Source organism: Festucalex cinctus, chromosome 20 (assembly GCF_051991245.1).
Source record: "Festucalex cinctus isolate MCC-2025b chromosome 20, RoL_Fcin_1.0, whole genome shotgun sequence".
NCBI classification, from domain to species: Eukaryota; Metazoa; Chordata; class Actinopteri; order Syngnathiformes; family Syngnathidae; genus Festucalex; species Festucalex cinctus.
This window is the reverse complement of record NC_135430.1, coordinates 5984161-6005751: the sequence shown is the minus strand read 5'-3', so window position 1 is coordinate 6005751 and position 21591 is coordinate 5984161. Positions and strand designations below refer to the sequence as shown.

The 21591-nt window shown below is 42.0% G+C and overlaps 1 protein-coding gene across 1 annotated transcript in view; it reads left to right on the top strand.

Moving 5' to 3' along the window:
- LOC144009393 (cadherin-12-like) overlaps positions 1 to 21591 on the top strand; it is a 221921-nt gene that overhangs the window by 39390 nt on the left and 160940 nt on the right. Inside the window, exon 2 of the mRNA XM_077509117.1 lies at positions 11604 to 12031. Within this exon, the coding sequence (XP_077365243.1) occupies positions 11774 to 12031 (258 nt within the window). The 5' untranslated portion in view covers positions 11604 to 11773. The remainder of the gene's footprint in view (positions 1 to 11603; positions 12032 to 21591) is intronic.

Genomic DNA, 21591 nt, shown 5'->3' with positions numbered 1-21591 from the left:
TATTCCAATAAAAAGTACACATGCTTGCATTGTTATGCTTTCAAGTCAATGCGACAACTACATTGCTTTTTTTTTTTTTTCTTCCGCCCAGGCGCAAATCATAAAGTCGACTTATTTTCCTTGGCATTGATGGTATTTCGTCTTGGCGTCAGATGGCGAACCCGTAAACGTATAGTCGATGCATTTGCATAGTATTTCTAAAAGCTCGGATCAGGTTGCAAAAATAGCGCGCCGGCCTCGCCGAGACTCCGCTTTGCACTCGTGTTCAATCAGCGGCATCTTTTCTCCCGCCCGCCGCCAATAAGTCAACACGATAAGCATTCTTCAGCTCCGATCGCATTTCCGAGAGAGAGCGAGAGAGAAAAGTCGAGCTGAGGGACGCGTCTCAATTCCGCCGCCGTTGCACATGCACGCACGCTGTGCCAGGAGCATCCTCCCGCTGGAGAAAAGGGACACTTCCCATTTGCATTTAGATGAGCGCGGTAATAGAAAAAAAAAAAAAAAAAAGCCCGGTGATGAATCTGGCGCCCAAGACAAGGCTAATGTGCTTGTATTTGGAATAAAAGTACCGAATTAAACACTCTGGAGTGAATCGGAATGAGAGCATGCGGCACGTGTGCTCTCAAATCGGCTTTCAGCCACTCCAGTTTAAAAAAAAAAAAAAAAAAGTCTCTAGCAGTTCCGATGAGGTACTTATTGTTTGACTGAAGTTGGTTTCTTGGAACATGTCAAAACAACAGGTGGCTGTCGAGTAGAAGTTCTTCAAACTTGGTAGCAATTGGACAAAAATCTCAAAGACTCATTTTGTCTTTGAATGACACGTGGAAATAACTGCAATGAAATGGCTGTATCTTGAAACCAAAATGGCCGACTTCACGTGTCTTTTCAGGCACGGCTTCTGGAGACATTTTTGTGGATCTGCTTATGATTGACATGCATACCAAATATCATGTTGTTGAGTCAAACTGGTTTCAGGGGCTGAATTTTCAAAACTTTCGACCAACTTCTAGTAGTAACAAAAAAAACTAAAACTGAAATTCAAAAACAATAAATAAAAACGAAAATGCGTTTAAAAAAAACAAACTACATTTTATGTTTACAAAACTAACTATATAGCAAAAAAAAAATATGTTTTAATCTGTGGCAATGAATTTAATGTATAAGCATTTGGGGATGATTATAAATGCGATTTTAAGTAGGTTTATTTTTATATTAACCACAATAATGACGTTTGAAAGTGTGTCACGCATGTGACATCTTGCAGCAGCCAATAGAAAAGCATCTTTAGATGATGTCGCACCCATGGTGTTTTTTTAAAATATTGCGCATAAGTAATACACATTTTTTTAAAACTAAAACTAATACTGAAACTAAACTAAGTATTTGTTAAATAACCAAACTAATAAAAAACAAACAGAACCACCCTGAAAACTAAACTAACTAAAATGAAAACTTCCAAAACTATAATAACTTCTGGACATGGCCAAAGTCAGACAAAACTGACCTCTGACCTCCTTATCTTTTTGAGCATGGCTTCTTGAGACTTTTTCACGGGGCTACTCTTTCTAGGGATGCCTACCGAAATGTCATGTTACAAATTGAAACTGGCTCCGGGGGCTGGATTTTCAAATATTTTAAACAACCGGAAAATCATGCTGAAATGTCCGCTTCAAAACAAAATGTCTTGTCCTGTGCCGTTTGGCTTATTGAGACTTTTTTTTTGTAGGTTTACTCATAATAGACCATACCTACCATTTCATGTTGCTAAGTAAGCCTAGCTTTGGCAACTGAATTTTCACATGAATCCCATTTATGACTCTTACCAATACCATTTTTTTTCTAATTGGGTTGCGTTATTCCAGGAAAAGCCGCAATATCACTCCTAAAATGTTAGCCATCGTCCAAATTTTGCTACCGTTTCAATGAATGACAGACTATGTTTGAATTACGAGCGCGTTCTATTATTCACAAGGTTTGAATTTGCTGCCTCACGCACACCCACGTGCGTAGAAAGCAAAGTAGAAGGGGAGTGAAGTACGTGTCATCGTAGCTCGTCGACATCTGATTGAAACGGAATGTGACACGTCGTCACGGCAGCGGCTTGATTTTCTTCCGCCGCTAAACGAGGTTTGGGATATATCACTTGGACCCGAAGCCCTCACTCCTCCCCTCCCCGCCCCCCCTCATATCTAATTTATCGCCATCTGCTCAGCTGGACTGTAAATCCACACGCGCACGCCGACTGACTCTCTCGCCGGCGTTTTTATCTGCTAACATTTAGCAACGTCTAATTAAGAGAAAAACGTGGACGCGGCGTAATGGCGGTCATAATGGTCGCGATATACTTTTGTGCGATAGAGTGTGTTGTTATTCAGCGGGGCTAAATGAGAGGACGACGACTGCCGTAACGCTTGACCTGAATAAAGAGGCGACACGACTGTTTGCTAATAAAGGTTTTCAAGGTCAAGGGAACGCCACACAATTGATCACGTACGCTAAACTGCAACACAGAAAGGTCTCGAGGTCTTTTCAATCTATTTCAAACACATATGCAAAGACATTTGAATGAAATGATCTCATCTAAAAAAAATAAAAATTAAAAATAACACAATATTTTACGTTCTGAAGTTGGATCCCAAAAACGCAGACACAAATAAGATTTTAACTCTTTATTCGTATAACATCGAGAGGGGTAGAACAAACTTGACTAGATGAGAAACGAGAATGTATCGAGAATCATGAGACGCTATGCTAACTTGTGCTGTGGAGGTGCACAGAGGAACAGAGGTAATAATACGTCAAAAATACACACTTCTCAGACCGGCTTATATAGACCACGAATTGATCCGATTGGTTGTGGGTAACAGGACTGACATGGAATTATCTGATTGGACCAGATTGACCAGATAAAGAGATTAAAGATTTCTGACATCACATAGCTTCTGACATCAGCGTCTTACCAGTTGAAACTAGATGCTGGTTACATCAGTTCAAAACAGACACTTGACCTCACGGTCATGACAGTAAACATAACCCTTGCATGACCATAGTCATGACAGTAAACATAACCCTTGTATGACCCTATTCACGACAGTAAGCATATTGCATGACCATAGTCATGACAGTAAACATAACCCTTGCATGACCCTAGTCATGACAGTAAACATAACCCTTGCATGACCCTAGTCATGACAGTAAATATAACGCTTCCATGACCCTAGTCACGACAGTAAGCATAACCCTTGCATGACTCTAGTCACGACAGTAAACATAACCCTTACATGACCCTAGTCATGACAGTAAGCATAACCCTTGCATGACCCTAGTCATGACAGTAAACATAACCCTTGCATGACCGTAGTAATGACACAATATAGTAAGAAAATGAGCTCATACTAAAACAAAAACACACACAAAATTGTGCTTTTTGTACGTTACAGCAATGCATATAAACAACATACAATCTCTAATAACAATTAATATTGAGGCACTTACTTGCTAATGCAATCCCACAATGAGGTCCTCCCATATATTGACTCGGTTCACAAGTATATTACGTGCCCCTTCATATGACCATTAGCATGGATCTTAAAGGGATTTTAGAGGTATAAGGGCTAAAACATGCCTTGTGAAAATTAAACTGTACAAAAAAAAAACTAGCCACCAGAGGGTGCTATAACTGCACACATGGAAATCAATCAGACTTTTTGAAAATATGTTCCGCTTTTAATATCGTGACATGACGACGACGACGACTATATATTGCTGTTTTAATATCACGATGTTGACGGTATCGTTACAACCCTAATAACTACATATGTGAACCAGGATTATGTTGTAATTTTAGTCCCATTTTCCAGACTAAAGGATTCATTCGGATAACAAAGTTCATGCGTTGGGATGATAAACTTGTCAAATAATTACTTTTTTTAATGATCAAGTAATCATGAAAAAATAAAATTTCCAGCTTTTTATACCAACAAAAGACGTCCACTCTTGTGAATTGACTTTACTGTTATGTTTTCTTGAAGAAATTGGCAACTTTGAATGTGACGCGACGCGTGTTAGGACACTGTGAGGGATTCTGGACACAAACAGTCACAAAAAGTCTCAAACTGTGGCACAAAGCTATAAATCAATTATCTGCGAATAATCATGGGGAGAAGATTATTGTTTATTCGTGTGCCCCAGCGTGTTTTTCACCATGAACGCACTGTTATCAATTTTGCATGAGCACCCGTTGCGTCAAACATAAATGGAGCTTTGGCTTTTTTGACACAAAGACTCTTTTCAATTTTTGTGAGTTTAAACTTTACATTTCGCTCCCTGGCAAATGTCAGCCGCTATCTGCCGAGTTACAAGCGCTCCGCTTTAATGACACACGGCAACGGGGGGTCTGCAAATATAAGCCACGGGCGAGCGAGCGCCGGGCTTGACTTGACGGCAGCAGGTGAACGGAGATTCCAGCTCGCCCCGCTGTCGGCCGTCGCCTCCGGGGGGGGGGGGGGTTGCGAGTCAAGCTGGCAAGCTTTTTATTGAATGCGCATCCGCTCGGGCGGGATCAGTGGAGAACAGCGGGAGTCGGCCATCACCTGCACCCATTATCAGTCCATTACACATACGCCTCCGCCGGGGTCATAGCCGCATGCTGTTGCTGTGAATGTAACCCCCCGCTCAGGTTAAAAGAGCATCCAACTCCCGGGCCATGCAAAACTCAGATAATCCACTTTTAGATCATATGCACATGGTAAGAGAAGAGTGATGTTCTTATCAAGCAGATCAGTCCAGCTGCAATCGATTCAGAGAAAAGGGAAGATCTGAAACAGATGCAACAAGTCCTCCAACAATAAAGACCATATTTGTCAGTATACCGTGCACCAAAATACGACCAAGTGTTCCACATTGTAGGCTAACCACCTCTATCGGCCATGTTAAATAGCGAACAAATACAAAACTGAGACTCTTCTGTGCGAGAAACTAACTTGCTGAGATAACAGTCCAGTAACGATCTTTGTGTTCATTTTTGACGATATTGGTAATAATTACTGAACAATAGATTTGTGATTGGTGCTTCGGAATAATAGCACTTTTATCGCAGCGCAATATTTAAGCCACCTTTTTTAACCCACAATTGAAATGTAAACAAAGTGCAAATATAGTAACCGTAATGGAATAAAATGGAACTAAAAACAGTCCAGATTGTGTTTACCCTGCAAAAGTCTAATTGTAACAGAACTGCTTAAAGCACTTAAAGCACATTTACAGAGCAAATACAAAGAAAAACAAACAGAAGCCAGTGGCAAATTGCAACGTCATATCAATTTCACAATATATCAAATTTTTATTACATAAAAAAAAATACACCGGTAATATCGTAGAAGGTATAATATGGAACACCCGTAGTTCACATGTATGTCAATTCTATGTCACGGACTAAATGTTGGGGTTAGGATGAGGCTTTCAGTGATGTTGTACAGTACACGTTACGTCTTTACATGGGACACTAATGGTTGAGATTAGGAAAAGGCATGGTTAGGTTGTATATCATTACAAAACGTGTAGTCAACACTAAAACAATCACTGGACAAATAGCTCAGTCAGATAAACACTCGTCTTTGGATCAGGTGGACCGGATTGGAGACTCTCTTTAGTATGTTTTAGATATTTTTGAGCATGGCCGACAGAGGTCGCTAAATTCAAATACGCAACACTTGGTCGTAATTTGGCACCTTTTCAAAACGATCTATGTGGTCGTATTTATTGGAGGACTGTCTCGACAGATGGCATGTCATGGAAAAGATGGACGGACAGTTCTCAGAAACAAGATTTGATCTTTTTTTTTTTGTTTCCTTTCTCACAAGATGTTCTTGAACTGAGCTTCCACTTTATATAGGTTGCTAGAAGGTGTGCCTGATTAAAATGACCATGCAGACCGCCTTTTGTAGTATTTTCCAAAGCCTGTAATTACTTGGATGAATTGAGCTTCTTAGAAAGGGAACGGAAATGTTCAACTCAAACTCTTCAGCCAAACCATAATTACTTTCTAAAAGAGCAACATAATATTGTTTAAAACTCATAAAAAGTATAATAAATTCAGCAGAAGCGTCAAACTTCTCAGCGGCTGAGCAAAAGGTCAACGGTGCCATGTTTAAAAAACAGAAAATGTATTAAATCTCTTTACAGTGACTTTCTTGAGCTTTATGGGGATTTTAGGAGAAGTCCAGAAAGGGAAAAAAAAACCCTCATCTCTGGATATTACTTGTAAACATGGAAGTGTTGACAGAGTATTGACCGCATGCTACAATTAGAAATGTAACACGATTAAAAAAAAAAAAGAAAAAAGAAAAAAGAGAGAAAATCTGTTCAAATGTAAATTCGGGTTGGAAAGGCCACTTTAACCTGAGTACTAGGCAGCCAAAAATGTGAAAACTTGCTGAATTCTGAAGAAATTGAGCTCTATTTGTTTGAAAAAAAAAAAATTGCCTTTTTGAGGAATGCGAAAATCTGGTCCAAAAACAAGAGATAGTAAACGATAGACAGTAACTTATTCTCCCCTAGATTCTTTCGTTTCATCTTCTACTCAAGGAATCCCTTCTCCGAGTGGAATACGCGTCAGACTTTTGACTAATCTACAGCTTCTTGAATTTGAAAATTTCCCATCTTGAATGCTAATTGGCAGGCTTGTCTAATAAAGTGTTAAAATCGCCAATCTGTGCATCTCGTTACGTCAAACCCATCAAACTCCGTTCCAAGGCTCGGACCTGAGCAATTTCTGTTATCAAGCTCCTGACCGTGTACAGTACTTGCGCCCTGCCTGGTCCCAAACCAGTCCAAAGTGTACCCTGCTTCTCTCACCAAGTCTTGTTCACTCGTGACTTTGAATGGAAAGACAAGAATAGATGGGATGTTAGCGTGTGATGGGCAAACGGTGTCAAGACCCAACTAGTGTGGTTTGGGAATTATGTACATCCATTCATCTATTTTCTGTACCGCTAATCTTGAGGTCACGGGTGAGTTCTAGCCTATCCCAGCAGGGTACACACAGAACTGGTTGCCAGCCAATCGCATCGCAGGGCCAATATTTCCATAATTAGTGCAAAGTTGGAAAGGATGATGATATTATTGCTAGAACCTCTCCAGAAAGCAGTCGGCAAATATGTTATTCAGGATCGTAGTCTGCTTCTCTTGCCAGCTCACCCGTGACCTTGAACAGGGTAAGCGCTAAAAAATGGCTAATTTGATGATGATGGTCGGATTTAAAAGCAGAATTCCAGAGCCGACTTCATGATTTTGTTAGCACATCATGACCGCGGCGGCGTCCTCGTACCATAAACAGCCTTGGCAGGAGACGCCCGGCCGCCATGTGTCACCATTAAAGAGTTGTGTGTGTGTTGGCTGATTCTCATAATGAACCTGATGAAAAGATGAAGACGTTCCAGGGCCTTCAAAGTTCTGGCATCGCCTTCACCGAAGCTGGACCTCTTCCATTTATTATGAGAAGTATTCTCTGCACAGAGAATAAATGGACTTTAAATAATCATCCAAGCGTTGGACAACGGTAGCTCTCTCTCATATGATCCTGAATCAAGGTGCATCAAGGCACGCTTGGAGGAGTTTGGCGTGGAACAACAAGCCCATCAAACACTTGTGTGGTGAGCTTGAACAAAGATGCAAATCGGCAGGCACACCAGAAATACACTCCAAAGTCTAGTTCAGAAATTGTGCTATTAAGGTTTGAGTTTTTACAGTAGATGTGATTAAAATGCGGTTTGTTTTGGTTTTGAGTTGTATTTTCCCACTTCCCATTCTCGCTTGTTGAGACATCTTTCTCACTTTCCATTTGGTTCTTCAGTGTGAAAGGTAAACAACATGGAGGGTACTCTCAACACTGTCCAATTTCCTGGACTTGGAATTAGCATCAGACATGCATTAGAGTGGCTGCATATAAGAAAAAACTAAAACCAGAACAGGTTTGTAAAGTTTAAGTTCTGATATTTACTTGTTTTGCCCTGTTTTATAGAAATCAATGGTCATCAGAGGTGGCAAATTCAGGATCAGAAAGTATAAACCCTTATACAAGGAAAGTCTGAAATACTATACTAACTTGAACAGATTTCTCATAGATGTTTGGAAAAAAATGCAGTTGCTCTTTTCCCACTAGTCCTCAATGCCAGCTTTCCCCCAGTGAGTATTAAACTTGGCCACTTCCACGTCAGTTAAGCATTGGCAGCGACAAATTGGCGGGCCAGCTCCAATCCAACTATCCTGCAATGGCACCGTACCTTTATGAGCTGAGAAAGAAACGACTTGAGAACGGGGCTGACATACTACCCGCAAGCATTCTGACAAAACCAGACTTCCCACAACTCCCTGTCCCAGTACTTTTCCGCATTTCCTGAAACAATTAGGTGGATGCAAGGCGTTGACTTCTCCCAACATAATCTGGGACAATTGCCTTCAACGCAAATAGCCATGTGTAGAGACTTCAGACTTAATGTGTCTGTCTGTCTTGTCCTACCCCTCAATTTGTGACCCGAAGCTTCATACAACAACGTGAGCGTGCTCACATCCTACCTCAATAATTTTGCACATTGCCTGAGCATGTTAGAGTAACAACTACACGGATGTAATGCGAATTGTACAACGCGAGTGGGCCGCACCATAAAGAGCAGACAAGATGACTCATGTGATGTTATTAACGTTTGTATTGTTTTGCACTGGCCGGCGGGCAACACGCATGAGAGCGTCGCTAACGCAGCGACACGTCGGCCGTCAGCCAAGCGCTCGCTCGGCCGAGCCCAAGACGAGCGCGTGAGTTGTGCTAACGTTGCTACTTTTCATTAGCTCGCCTCCACCTTGGTGCCTCCCTCCCACTCCTTTCCCCTCAAGGCCTCGCCGATATTAAAGTCTTCTCTGGCTCTGGCGCTGCACCCACTGCATCTTTGCACTCGCGTCGTGCAAGCAGACAATATTGTTTGAAGCGTTTTTAGAAACACAAAGTTTTCGACACGACTTGACAAGAAAAACATCATACCCTAGAAACACAATATTGGATATATTCACAACCTGTGTTGAATACTACATATACAAACAATGAATTTTGATTAAATATCATGCAGGATTGGAATTATATGATGGAGTATATTGCTATATCAGTGCTCATAACTGGATCCAGATGACACACCTTTTCCCCATCTTGATTGTCATGGTTTTGGTTGATTTTCGTACTTTTGTCATGGCTCAGGTTTAATTTTGGTTTAATTTCATTTTGTCCTCATGTTTCTTTAAGTTCAATCATGATCTGTGTCTTGTGTTTGTTGTCCCTGTGTGCCCCGCTAGTCTTGTCAAGCATTGTCATGTCCACCTGTGTTTGCTTGACCTTCCTCATGTGTCAACCAATCAGTATCCTCTGGCACTTGCGTCTTGCCAGCTGTGTCTAATTGTGTCAATTAGTGTGCATATGTGTGTATTTAGTCTCTTGTCTCCCCGCTGTCCGCGTCGATTCATTGTGTTTTTCTCCCGTCATGCTGCCCGTTTTTGCCTAGGAGTTCCCCCATGTTTTGCATTGCTGTTTTTGTTGACTATATTCGTTTGTTAGCCAGATTCGAATCTTTTTTTTCACTGCACTTCTGCCTCCACCTGGGTCCTCTACCCTCCATACCGTAACAGAATGAATCGACCCAAACCATGACATTGATCCCCATTTGTTTGTCATGTTCTTGGCGAGCGGGATGAAATCCAAAGTTCTGTGCATTTTCTCCAACAATCCAAGTTGTCTTTTGAGGAGTCGAAAGCGACGTGCGAGACCGATGCCACCGCCGATGATGTGTCGTCAGCGACGGGTCAGAGCGCGCGACCGCCAGCCCGACACATGCTAATGAACTTAGCCCATCAAATAAGCACCGAGCCCTCCTGTGGCACCCGCATTTTGCAGGGCTTGCAGGAACAGTCATTTTCCATTATGGCTGCACTAAATGAGTAGCGACCTGCGGGAGAACCGCGTCTGACCCGAGTCACGCAAGACCTTCGCCGGCAGAACTTTTTGCAGATTATACTTGACTTTTTAGATAATGCAGCGTGAAGACAAATCGGTGGGGGGGTCGGTGTGCCATACTAACCTCATCATCTGCTGCTGAAGTCGATGTTGCGGGTCGGCGTAATTAATCAAAGGCAATCAAGTCAACGAGGGCTCCGTTTATGAAATTAGAAGCTTGCGTTGCTGGAAATCCGATTACGTGATGAGGGACAACAAACCAGGTGAAGTCATAACAAGACCACAAGACGTTAATAAACCGGATGTTGGATAACATTGGTACAAATAGAACAAAATGAGTGAGAGATAATTTGTTATAAACAAAGGAAGGTTGGTCATTCGGCTTAGCTCTAAACCAAATTCCTAACCTTCATTTGCTTGTGCCAAATGAAAACCATTTGATCATTCATGTTCATACCTGGTTTTTGTTATCCATGATCATTTTAGCTTTGTACCTAGTCTAGATAAAATAATGATTGGATGTGACTTTGGTCAACCTTAAATGGCATCATTAGCTTCAGGGTTAGGGTTTACCTGTTGTTGCTGACCCGGAATTCCGGCGGGCCCATATTTTGGACCTCCAAACCCACTGATTCCAAAATTGGAAATTACAGTCCCCAATGTCGTAGACAGGGTAGTGGAATTTGGCAAAGGAGAAGTCCATCTATCTCACATGTCCAATTTTGAGCCCCCATCTCCGGGTAAAAAAATCTCAGACCTTGCTCGGGCCCTAATTCAGTTCTATTTTTTCCCTCCCGCGAATTCGGGCCAAGTAGTGTGCCAGATGGAATTTTGGAACATCGTCACCAACCCTGGATGTGTACTGAACTAGATTTGATGGGTCTGATTAAGGGTTAGAGTTGGGGTTAATTTTTTCTGAGAACAAGTTCAAGCACCAACCCTCACCCAAACCCAGCTCAAAGTTGTATCGTGACAAAGTGGCCAGTGAGTCGTGTACCATTATTTGTATCTCGACATGATTCGGTGTTACAGTTTGTGATTTTTTTTTTTTTACATTTTTGCCGAGGGTTTCACTCCAGCAGTTTACTTTATCTGGCGCGCAGAATGCAACTCAATAAGGCGGCGTGACAAGGATGTGACAGGCAGCGTTGCGGTCTCGGCACAAAAGACACAAACGCAGGCGAGTGGCAGAGAGAGCAGATTACGTATTAAATTGCACGTCTGCAAGCCGGATTATACCTTCTTAAGCTTTTTCCACATCGCTTCTTCTGCAGTGTCTGTCAATGGGCAACGATATCGAATGGACGCCGATTGTCAGCTTGACACTGCGATGTCCCTACACCTGTCTTGAAAACTCTTGAATCGGTTATCCTGATTTGAAAGCCTATCCCTTGTTTGAAAACCTAATGCTGGTATGAACCCCAACTAAAATACAGGAAACTTGCCTTGAAACTTAGCCCAGCTTGGAACTGGCAATTTAGGCTGACAGTCTAATCAGAACCTCAACCAATGAGGCATACGTATGTTATCTTCACCCCACTCATGCTGACCGTACAACTCAAAATTATATGACATGAGTAAGTTCTTAAAAATATCTTTTGTGTTTCAGGTGATGACGTCCTGAAGAGCGCTCCTTTCTGACCGACGCGGGCAAAAGCACGGCGCCCTTCCTCGGCCACCGCCGTCCCGCCTCTTTCCTGGCCAAAGTGCTTTCACCGTGGCTCAGCTCTCGCCCCCGTGCCACTTCAACTTTTGAGAGCTGACCAGCACAGACCGCCAATGCTAGCAAGGAACTGCCTGCTGCTGTTCCTTTGGTATCACCTCCAGGAAGGCTCAGCCTCGCCACCGCCCCCCATAGGGCCGCCCTCCTCGCCACTGGGACCCGGCAGGATGGCGGGGAGGGCGCGGCCCCGGAGCTTGCTGGGCTCCATGAGGAATGGCCCAGTTGGGTTCCAACGAGTGAAGAGGGGCTGGGTGTGGAACCAGTTCTTTGTGCTGGAGGAGTACATGGGCTCCGACCCTCAGTACGTGGGCAAGGTAATTCACCTTCTTCTCAAAATTGTTATTATATAAATAAATATAAATATTATAACTACTACTGGGTATAGAGAAACAAGATAGAGATATTGAAGATGATTACTGAAGATCTATTGTCTTTCGAGTTTAACCATAAAACATTTGAGAGATTTCTCAAAAACCCTGTCGTGAAACAACTAACACCCAATCACACGACTGCGGAACAGACGCGGTGCGTTTTCTGTAAGGACGTCGCAAGAATAGAAACACATTCAAGTTTCGTGTCAATTCACACCAGCTGCCGTGCGGTGCATCTGCGGTGCGGAAAGGATGCGACGATGCGGAAGGTTTCTGCAAGCGTTCTATTTTTTACGGACGCCACGTGCGGATTTTCATGAAGCTGAAGAAATGACACCAGCCGGACAGGAAGTCGGGCGTCTCGCATCAAGGTAAATCCGGTATATTTCAAAATAAAACCGTTTGCGAACTCTAGCTCGCTAACTAACTACATAGCATGACACGAGTCGGACATTTAAGACAAAAAAATGTGCTCAGAATACATTGAACATGACAAAATAACACTATTTAAACAAAACGTACTTACCCAAGGTAGAAGTCCCAGAAATGTCCAAAAAGCACATCAATGTGACAACAGGCAACGTGGCTATTGTTTACAAATAGGACTCTATATACACTGTTGTAATCGCGTGAAATCAACTCTCAAGCGTGAAACCTCGTGATGTTGTCGTGTGGCGGGTGCACATTTCCGGGTACGCAACGCACGCGGTGTGAATTGCAGTCCTTGCGGAAACCGTGCAGAAAACTCACAGCGTCCTTTCTGCAGTCAGCGTGAATTGGGCGTAACACTCGTGTTAAACCATAACCCACACCCAACCAGAGCTATAGCATAAAACTGATCAGGATCCGAACCAGTGAAAATACCTTTAGTTATACCGTAATTCATTATATCCACCACTTCCTGTCATTTTGATTTAGGTACTGAACAACTTGAGACACCCTGACCTTGAGCCCATCAAACGTAGAACGAGATGGCTAATGGCGACAATCATCAGGCAGTCACGTGGACTTTACTTTTTTGCGCATTGCGTGACGATCATTGACTGATTCGAAAAGCATCCGGAGACGGAAGTGGGCCGTAACGACGTTGAGCTGGAAGGATAAAAGCCGCGGAGATGAAACCCGCCGAGGGTGAAGGCAGGGTGACAGTGACACGGTCTTTGACGTAGTTATCAAGTTGACTTTAAAGAGCAGGAAAGATCACAGGGCCTCCTTTCATATGAACATAAATGAACCCAAGTGGACCACCGGCTGGGCCAGCGGCATTAAAGACGCTTTTAGAAGGTATTTTGAGTCTTCTGGGCTGAAAGTGCGATTTCCACTCGGCAAGCTCGACGGTGTGTTTTTGTGTGTGAGCGGCAAAGAGGGAACAAATGAAGAAACAATTAGCAAGCTAATTGGCGTCATTGTTTCTAGCTGCCTGGCTGTTTGATTGAGACAAAGCAGCACATTTTCTCACCAATGAGCTTTTTAACGATTACGCACTTAAGCAGAAGGAATGGTGTCACGGGGATGGTTGGCCTTCCCTGCCGTCCTTTCATGAGCATTTTTAACATTTAGCATTTATAAATCAAAGGGTAAACGACGGAAATTGGCTTCTGTCATTGCACACTTCAACATTGGATTACTTGAGTTTCTGTGGACTGTATCACTGTTAACTGTGGTTAATTTATTTTTACTCAAAGGCATAGTCTTGATACAGTTCTTGTATCGGCTACCCATTGAGAGGTATCTAATATAGTGCGGGTGTTATTTGCAGTTTCTTTATGCTGATGCACGCTCATCATTATGCATGTTTAATGGAATGCACTGATCTGATCTGCATCCTCTGTTGTCTATCGCACTGGTTTGTTTTCATCTCGTCAGCCATTAAGATGCATAAGTACAGCATCTCCAGCTGTGTGCGTGTGGTAACATTTGCCATGTCAGCCCACCCAGCACCTGGCACGCGCGCGTCCGCAGCTCTCGCAGTCTCCGTGTTGTATTCATTTCCAATTTACGTACCCTTTGGGCTGCTCCATAAAAGTCAACGATTTGAGTCGCGCGGCCGACGAGCAGCCCGAGTCAAATCCCATTTTGTCCGCCATATCGCTTCCAATATTTTCTGCTTGGTCAGTGCGCACACGCACGCACACACACACGCTGGGTGATGCACGCGAGGGGAGTCAGCACATTCAAACGCACGCGTTTGCGGCTCTTGTCGGCGCAGCCTAGTGCTCGCATACGGGTTTGTTCTCCAGTGTTATGGATCAGCTGGTGCACCAGTGCGAGCAATCTGCGACTAGAAGAAAAGTATCCTGAAAAGTTGTCGCAAAAAGTGAAACTGCACCCCAGTGAAAGAGGCATTGATTAGGAACTGATCACAAGTCAGATATGTGGATCACTACATGATCAATTTCCTCAACTTGAATCCCAGAAATTGCAGTGGTTGATCATTAACTCAAAGCCAATCAGTACCAAGCCTGTCAGTAGGACCAAACAACTATTTCAGGAAAGTTATCCAGATTGTCTGGATTGGTTGTATATACATACGTAGGGATGGGTACCTTTCACATTTGAACCGATTTGGTTCTAATTCTCTGTACCTGGGAATTGATGCCGGTATCAAATAGTACCAATTGTATTATGTTTTCGAGATTAACTCTTTAACTGTCAAAAACGTTTAATGACGTATGCTAAAATCCTACTGAGTGCCGCCATAAACGTTAATTGACGTTTACTAAGTTTTTTTGTTTTTTTTTAATCAATGGGTAGTGCTCCGTCTAAGTGGAGCGCTGCCTGGTCAATGGGTTGTGGAATCCAAAACACCCACTAACTATGGCCAGCAGATGGCAGCATTGTATATCTTTTCAATGGGCTCAAGGTGTATGAAATTATAATGAAATATGACAAATCTGATGAAATAGAACATATTCAACGATGACCAATGATCAAAGTCTTTGTCACTTTAAATCTAATTCACAGAGTGACACTAAACAAAAAATACAGTATTAATGTCAAAGTCACTGTTGTGCAAAAAATCTTGACAAAAAGCTCGTTTTCTCCATTTTGTTTTTCTATTTTCGCATATGTCACTCAAATTACCCAATTTCAAATGGTGATTACGAAAGAACGGAATAAGATAGAGATACACTTTTTTTTATGTTTATGTAGTCGTAGTGCACAATATTTTGTTTGCCTTGAAAGATGAGTTAAAATGCTCAAAGTCAGCTGGCACTGTCGGGGTTGTTTTTTGGATAACGTTTGGCAGTCAAAGAGTTAAATTTCATTTAAAATGTCATGTGATCCTCAAGGTCAAATTCTAGTTGCTAAAATATGCACCAATCTTCTAAATGATGTGCAATACTTGTTGAATTTCCTTTTTCAACAATACCCACTCTGTGAAAATTGAACTAGTTTTTCCTGATACAAGGGTTTAAAACAATGCGGCCACGCCCCTTTTTTTCCAAAAATGTCAAAATTCGGTGGGCCGTAGCGCCCAAAACCCTGCTCCAATTGACCTACAAATTGATATTTAGTTTTGTGCCATCACTATCAGTAACTACACCAAGTTTCATTAAAATCAAAACCTGCTTGTTTCAACCCACTGGGTGAATTGGCATGGAATGACTCTATTGGCTCAGGGGTTTCACTATATAACCTGGATTGGTTTACCAACCCCATCCCCAAGTTGAAGAAAATCATTATTTGAGCGTAAGCTAATAGCTAGTTAGCACCAGGCTAGGTTAATAGTTGCTAGACCAAAGTACCCCTATACCCCTTGCTGTCGAGTGCAATTCCAACTTTAGCACAACTAACAACACGGGACGTCAGCCATGACAGCGTGCAGAATTTGGCGTCACGGGAAGTCGGGGGAGAAGGTGAGAGAGGCGGCGGGGGAGTCGGTGGAAGTGTTACGGATCAGCTAGTTCTGCTATTAGCGCTTGACTTTGTCCTTTTGAGCTGCTCGGGATGCTGCAGATAACATTTCACTTCTTATTTTCTGTCCACAGCAAACGCTAAGGTCACTGTGGACGTGCGCGGTTTGCCTATTTGGATGTTTTTCCACACATTTTAAAGAAGATATTTGACATATTTTGCTGTCATTTGCGCTATATTAGAGGATAGCGTGGCTGAGTTTGAGTAAAAGGCACGGTTCAGTTCTGCAACTTGTTTCGGTTTCCTCATACAATTGTGAAATAATGACTAAAAAAAAATACAATGAAGATGTTGTAATTTATGTTGAACACAATCACCCCGTGCTGCCCGCAACAGGCAACCATTACAAATTATTTAGCATCACAGTACCGACGTGATGTGTGTTCAAATTACAGGTAGGAAAACATTGGTGAATGCTGTAATTGCCACAGGGGAAAAATAGCAGTAGATTACAAATCAATCGAATCAATTTTTTGTTTGTGAATGAGGAGCATTGTGTTGACGTGGTTATCAGTGGATGCATTGACGCTAGGGGTGTAATATATCGCGATATTGCAGCGCGCTATTCTTGTACCTATTTAATATGTGGCCGAATCGATATTTAAACATCAATTTTTACAACAAAAAGTCTTTACTTAGGGTTAGGGTTCACACTTTAAATATGGAAGAATGTTATAATATTGAAACATTGAGCCTTAATGTTTTTATTTTAATGCTGTTCAAACATGAAACAGATTGCAACCAGGGTTATTATCGTTTTGGAATTTTTCATTTTAGTTATTTTTTATTTCGTTTTGAGTTTTTTTTTTTTTTTTTTAAACTAGCTAGTTTTAATTAGGCGGCACGGTAGTCGAGTGGTTAGCACGTGCGCTTCCCAGTTCTGAGGTCTCCGGTTCGAGTCCAGGCTCGGACCTTCCTGGGTGGAGTTTGCATGTTCTCCCCGTGCCCGCGTGGGTCTTCTCCGGGTACTCCGGTCTCCTCCCACATTCCAAAGACATGCATGGCAGGTTAATTGGGCGCTCCGAATTGTCCCGAGGTGTGCGTGTGCGTGTGAGTGTGGATGGTTGTTCGTCTCTGTGTGCCCTGCGATTGGTTGGCAACCAGCCCAGGGTGTCCCCCGCCTACTGCCCAGAGCCAGCTGAGATAGGCGCCAGCACCCCCCGCGACCCTTGTGAGGAATAAGCGGTCAAGTAAATGGATGGATGGATAGTTTTAATTAGTTTTCATTGTGGTTTTGTTAGTTTTTAATTAGTTTATTTAATGAATGATTTATTTTAGTTTAGTTTTAGTTAGTTTCGGTATTAGTTTTAGTTTTTTAATAAATGTGTATTACTTGTACGCAATATTTAAAAACCACCATGGAAGCGACGTCATCTTTTGGTGCTTCTCTATTGGCTGCTGCTTGATGACGTCACTTCTGTGCGACACACTTTCAATCGTCCTTATTCAGCTTAATATCAAAATAAATCGACTTCAAATCACATTTAAAATCATCCCCATTAAATTAATTACCAAAGACGACAACGAAGGACATTTTTGCTAAAATTATAGTTAGTTTTAGTTAGTTTTGTAAACATAAAATGTAGTTTCAGTTAGTTTTTCGTTTTTTAAAAAGCACTTTCGTTTCAATTTTATTTTGTTAACGAAATCGTTTTTTTTTTTTTTTTAATTTTAGTTTTTTTGTTAGTTTTAGTTAACTAAAATAACCTTGATTGCAACAGTGTAGAAGTTTCAGGTAAATACATTATCATACAAATTTTAGTGTACATGTACAAGTTTACTGATTAATATTTTCTAAATTTGAGTTAAAAAAAATCGCAATAATTGACTTACAGAATCGTATCGAGAATAATCGGTACCAAATCAAACCGTGACCTATGAATCGTGATATGGATCAAATTGCCAGGTACAGGACTCGGCAAGTCACACCCCTAATTGACGCTCTTTGGCCTTGAACCAATCAGTGTACAGATAATAAACGACTCAAATAGCGTCTGCTCCAGTTAGATCGGATGAGTGTGAGCAAAAGCAACCTTGTATTTGAATGGGAGAATCTGCTTGACTTTCCTCGCAAATGAAATTACACTCAAAGTTCCACCGCATTTCCCTGCGTCTGACCTCATTTACCCCAAGTGGCAACAAGCCAAGTGAGATTTTCATATTGATTTAGAGCACTAATAATTGCTAATATGTTTTGCGCTGAGAACAGCCGCCACTAAACATGAAGGCAAACGACCAGCAGCTGCTGCTAATTGTCCTCGTGGCTCGCCAAGGTGCAAATAAGGTTGCGCCGCCGCCGCCGCCGCCATCTTTCCCAGCAACGCGCGCGCTCTTATTAAAGTCATCAAGCATGTTTTACATGCGGCCTCTTAAAGGCTCAACTCGCATCATCCCGAGACGCTTCGCCGCCATGGAATGTTGTTAAGTCTGTCCTCCTAAAGGGGAAATATTATGGAAAATTAACTTTTAAATGTTTGTCCATAGCGGTGGATAGGGACTGAGCCCTGCTGCAAAACAGACAACAAATGCGAGCAATTAAAGCCTTCTTCTAAAAACGTTTATACAGTAATTGCCTATATTAATAGTTTAGATTGCAAATGTACTCCAAATTGTAATTCCAATTAGTTACTTTGGTAATTCCTGAGGTATTGTAATTAAAGCATTCCCCACACAGAATCATTCATCCATCCATTTTCTTGACCACTTATTCTTCACACGGCTCTGGGCAGTAGGCGGGGTACACCCTGGACTGGTTGCCAGCCAATCACAGGGCACACAGAGACGAACAACCATCCACACACCTAGGGACAATTCAGAGCACCCAATTAACCTGCCATGCATGTCTTTGGAATGTGGGAGGAGACGGGAGTACCCGGAGAAGACCCACACAGGCACGGGGAGAACATGCAAACTCCATCCAGGAAGGCCGGCGCCTGGACTCGAACCTGAGTCCTCGGTACTGGGAATCGGACGTGCTAACCACTCAATCACTGTGCCACCCTACACAGAATCATGATAGAATAATATTAATTTGAGAAAATAAACACAAAGAAACTACAAATAATAAATTAGAGAAATAAAGCAGAAAAAATGCTATGCAACAACCCGAAATATATATACCTGTCTTTTAATTTAATTTAATTTTATTAATCAATTTGCACTTCTAACATCACGTCCTAGGGTGCACGTCCTCCACATCATTGCACATTAGCGGTTCAAGCGGCGAGGACGTCGGGGGGGTTAATCTGCCAATTAGCTCACGCGGAACGCTGATGATGTGCGAGCTAAACGTCGGCCGTCAGCTTCGGCTGAGCGAGCGCGGAGCAGCTAGTCTCTCGCATTTTGCTCTGATTGATTTGGAATGGGAGTCACGTCGGTTTGGATTGCAACATTCGTTTGATTCATTACATTTCTGACTAATTCCAAGTAGTCGTGAGAATGATTGAAAGGAATAATCTGAAATATTAAAGGAAAAATTGAAGTGGCTTTACTTTAGTTGCCGAATCATGGTGGTGACACAGAACTTGTGGACGTGACCTTTTTGGGGATAAGTCATCGGGAACATCTGGAATAACAGCTGTGCATGGCAAGAAGGAGACCTACAAAAATAGATGTGGCAATGTTAAAAATAAATTGAGATGGATTTGGGGTAAAAGAAACCTCAGCAGGGAAAGTAAAAGAACCAAAGGACCATCCAAATTTAAATGCGATGAAATTGAAATGTAAGCTACTAGCCAGTTTGCATCAAGTCAGATCAGTCGGTAAGACCAAACTATTGTTTCAGTAATTCAGGAAAAAAAAAAAAAAAAAAAGTCCTACATAGCCTACTCCAAAATCCGGACAAAATTACCTGAATTGGTTTTATGTGAATCATCAAGAAACCCAAGACATGGTATGTCATTTTCTGTTCAAAACATAATCACCAATTAGCACCAGGCTAGTAGCCAATAGCACCAAACTGCAACTTCAGGAAAAATAATCAGGAAAAGTAGTTCATAAAATCCTCAGCCTCTCCCAACCCTGGTTGGTTGCCAGTCAATTACAGTTTGATTGTAAATGGGACGCCTAGTGGGAACTGATCTCAAGTCGATATGACCCATAATGGGATGGACCACCCAACTCTAAGACCAAGAATGTCATTTTGTTGTTGTTGTTGTTCAGAAAACACCTCTTAGCTCATAGCCAGTTTGCATCATGCAAGGTTGATACTAGGGATGTAACGATATTCAAACATCACGATACGATATTATCACAATATGAAGGTCACGATACGATAATTATCACGATATTGTGGGGGCGTTGGCGATATTTAAAAAAAAATACAATATTGTAAAAAAAAGAGCTTATACTAAAAAAAAAAGCACAATATTATGCTTTTGTACATAACGGCAATGCATATAAACCACCTACAATCGCTAATAATAATATTGAGGTACTTACTTGGTAATGCAAGCACACATTGATCGCTTCACAAGCAAATTAGGTTCCCCTTCATCTGACAATTAGCATAGATTTTAAACATAGAAGGCCAAAACATCTCTAATGAAAATTAAATTGCACTAATAAACTAGCCACTAGAGGGTGCTAGAACTGCACAAATGGAAATCAACCTGACTTTTTTTAACAGATGTGTTCATTTTAAATATTGTGAACATGACGACGACGATATTGTGGCAATTTCAATATCACGATATCACGATATTGCCCTAATCGTGACATCCCTAATTGATACTAGTCATTAAAACCAAACAAATACTTCAGTAATTCAGAAAAACAATTCTCACTAAGCCTATCCCAAAATCCAGACTAGACCCTTGATTAGTTTTATGTGAATCAGGAAGAAACCCAATGACGAAGATGCATTCAAAACTTAATAGCGAATAAGCACCAGGCTGAGTGATAACCAGTAGTACCAAACTATGACTCTAGTAAACGAACCCTGAAAAGTCAGATTACAGCCCTCATTGATCGGCATTCGGTCACAGTTTAATTGTGAGTGAAAACAGATCTCCAAGTCAATTCCCTCAAACCCAAGAACACGCTACAAGAACCCGTAATCTTCCGTTTGTAATCGAATAGCCGATTAGCTCCATGCTAGCTTGATGGCTACGTCTCCTACACCCTGATTGGATCAGTACCAAATGACCCAGTAATCAGTACCGCTGCTATAAATAAGTTCAGCAGTGTTCATACAGTTAAGGTATTAAAGTCCTGCAATTTCTGCTGTACGAATGCAGACGTCCTTGGAAACGTCCAAAAAGTTCACTGCGGTGTGACGACCAGGTGACGCGCCAACGCTTCTGACACTGGAAGACTAAAAGGTCGCTCATTTAAATAAAAGTCAATAAAACACTTTTTACAGCAAAAGGGCAGCGCTGCATCTCCTTCCGACTTGTTTGCTCCCTCGCTTTCCGCTCGCCAAGGAATGAGCGACCCGGATTTTATTGATGGCTCTTCCTCACCCCACTGAGATTTATTAGGAATCTAAACTTCCAGTGAGGACTCATGAGGGAGGAAGGGGAGCACCTTTTCCCGCCACGCCCCATTAAATGCGCTTTAGTTTAACCGCTTTGGAATTTTGCTGT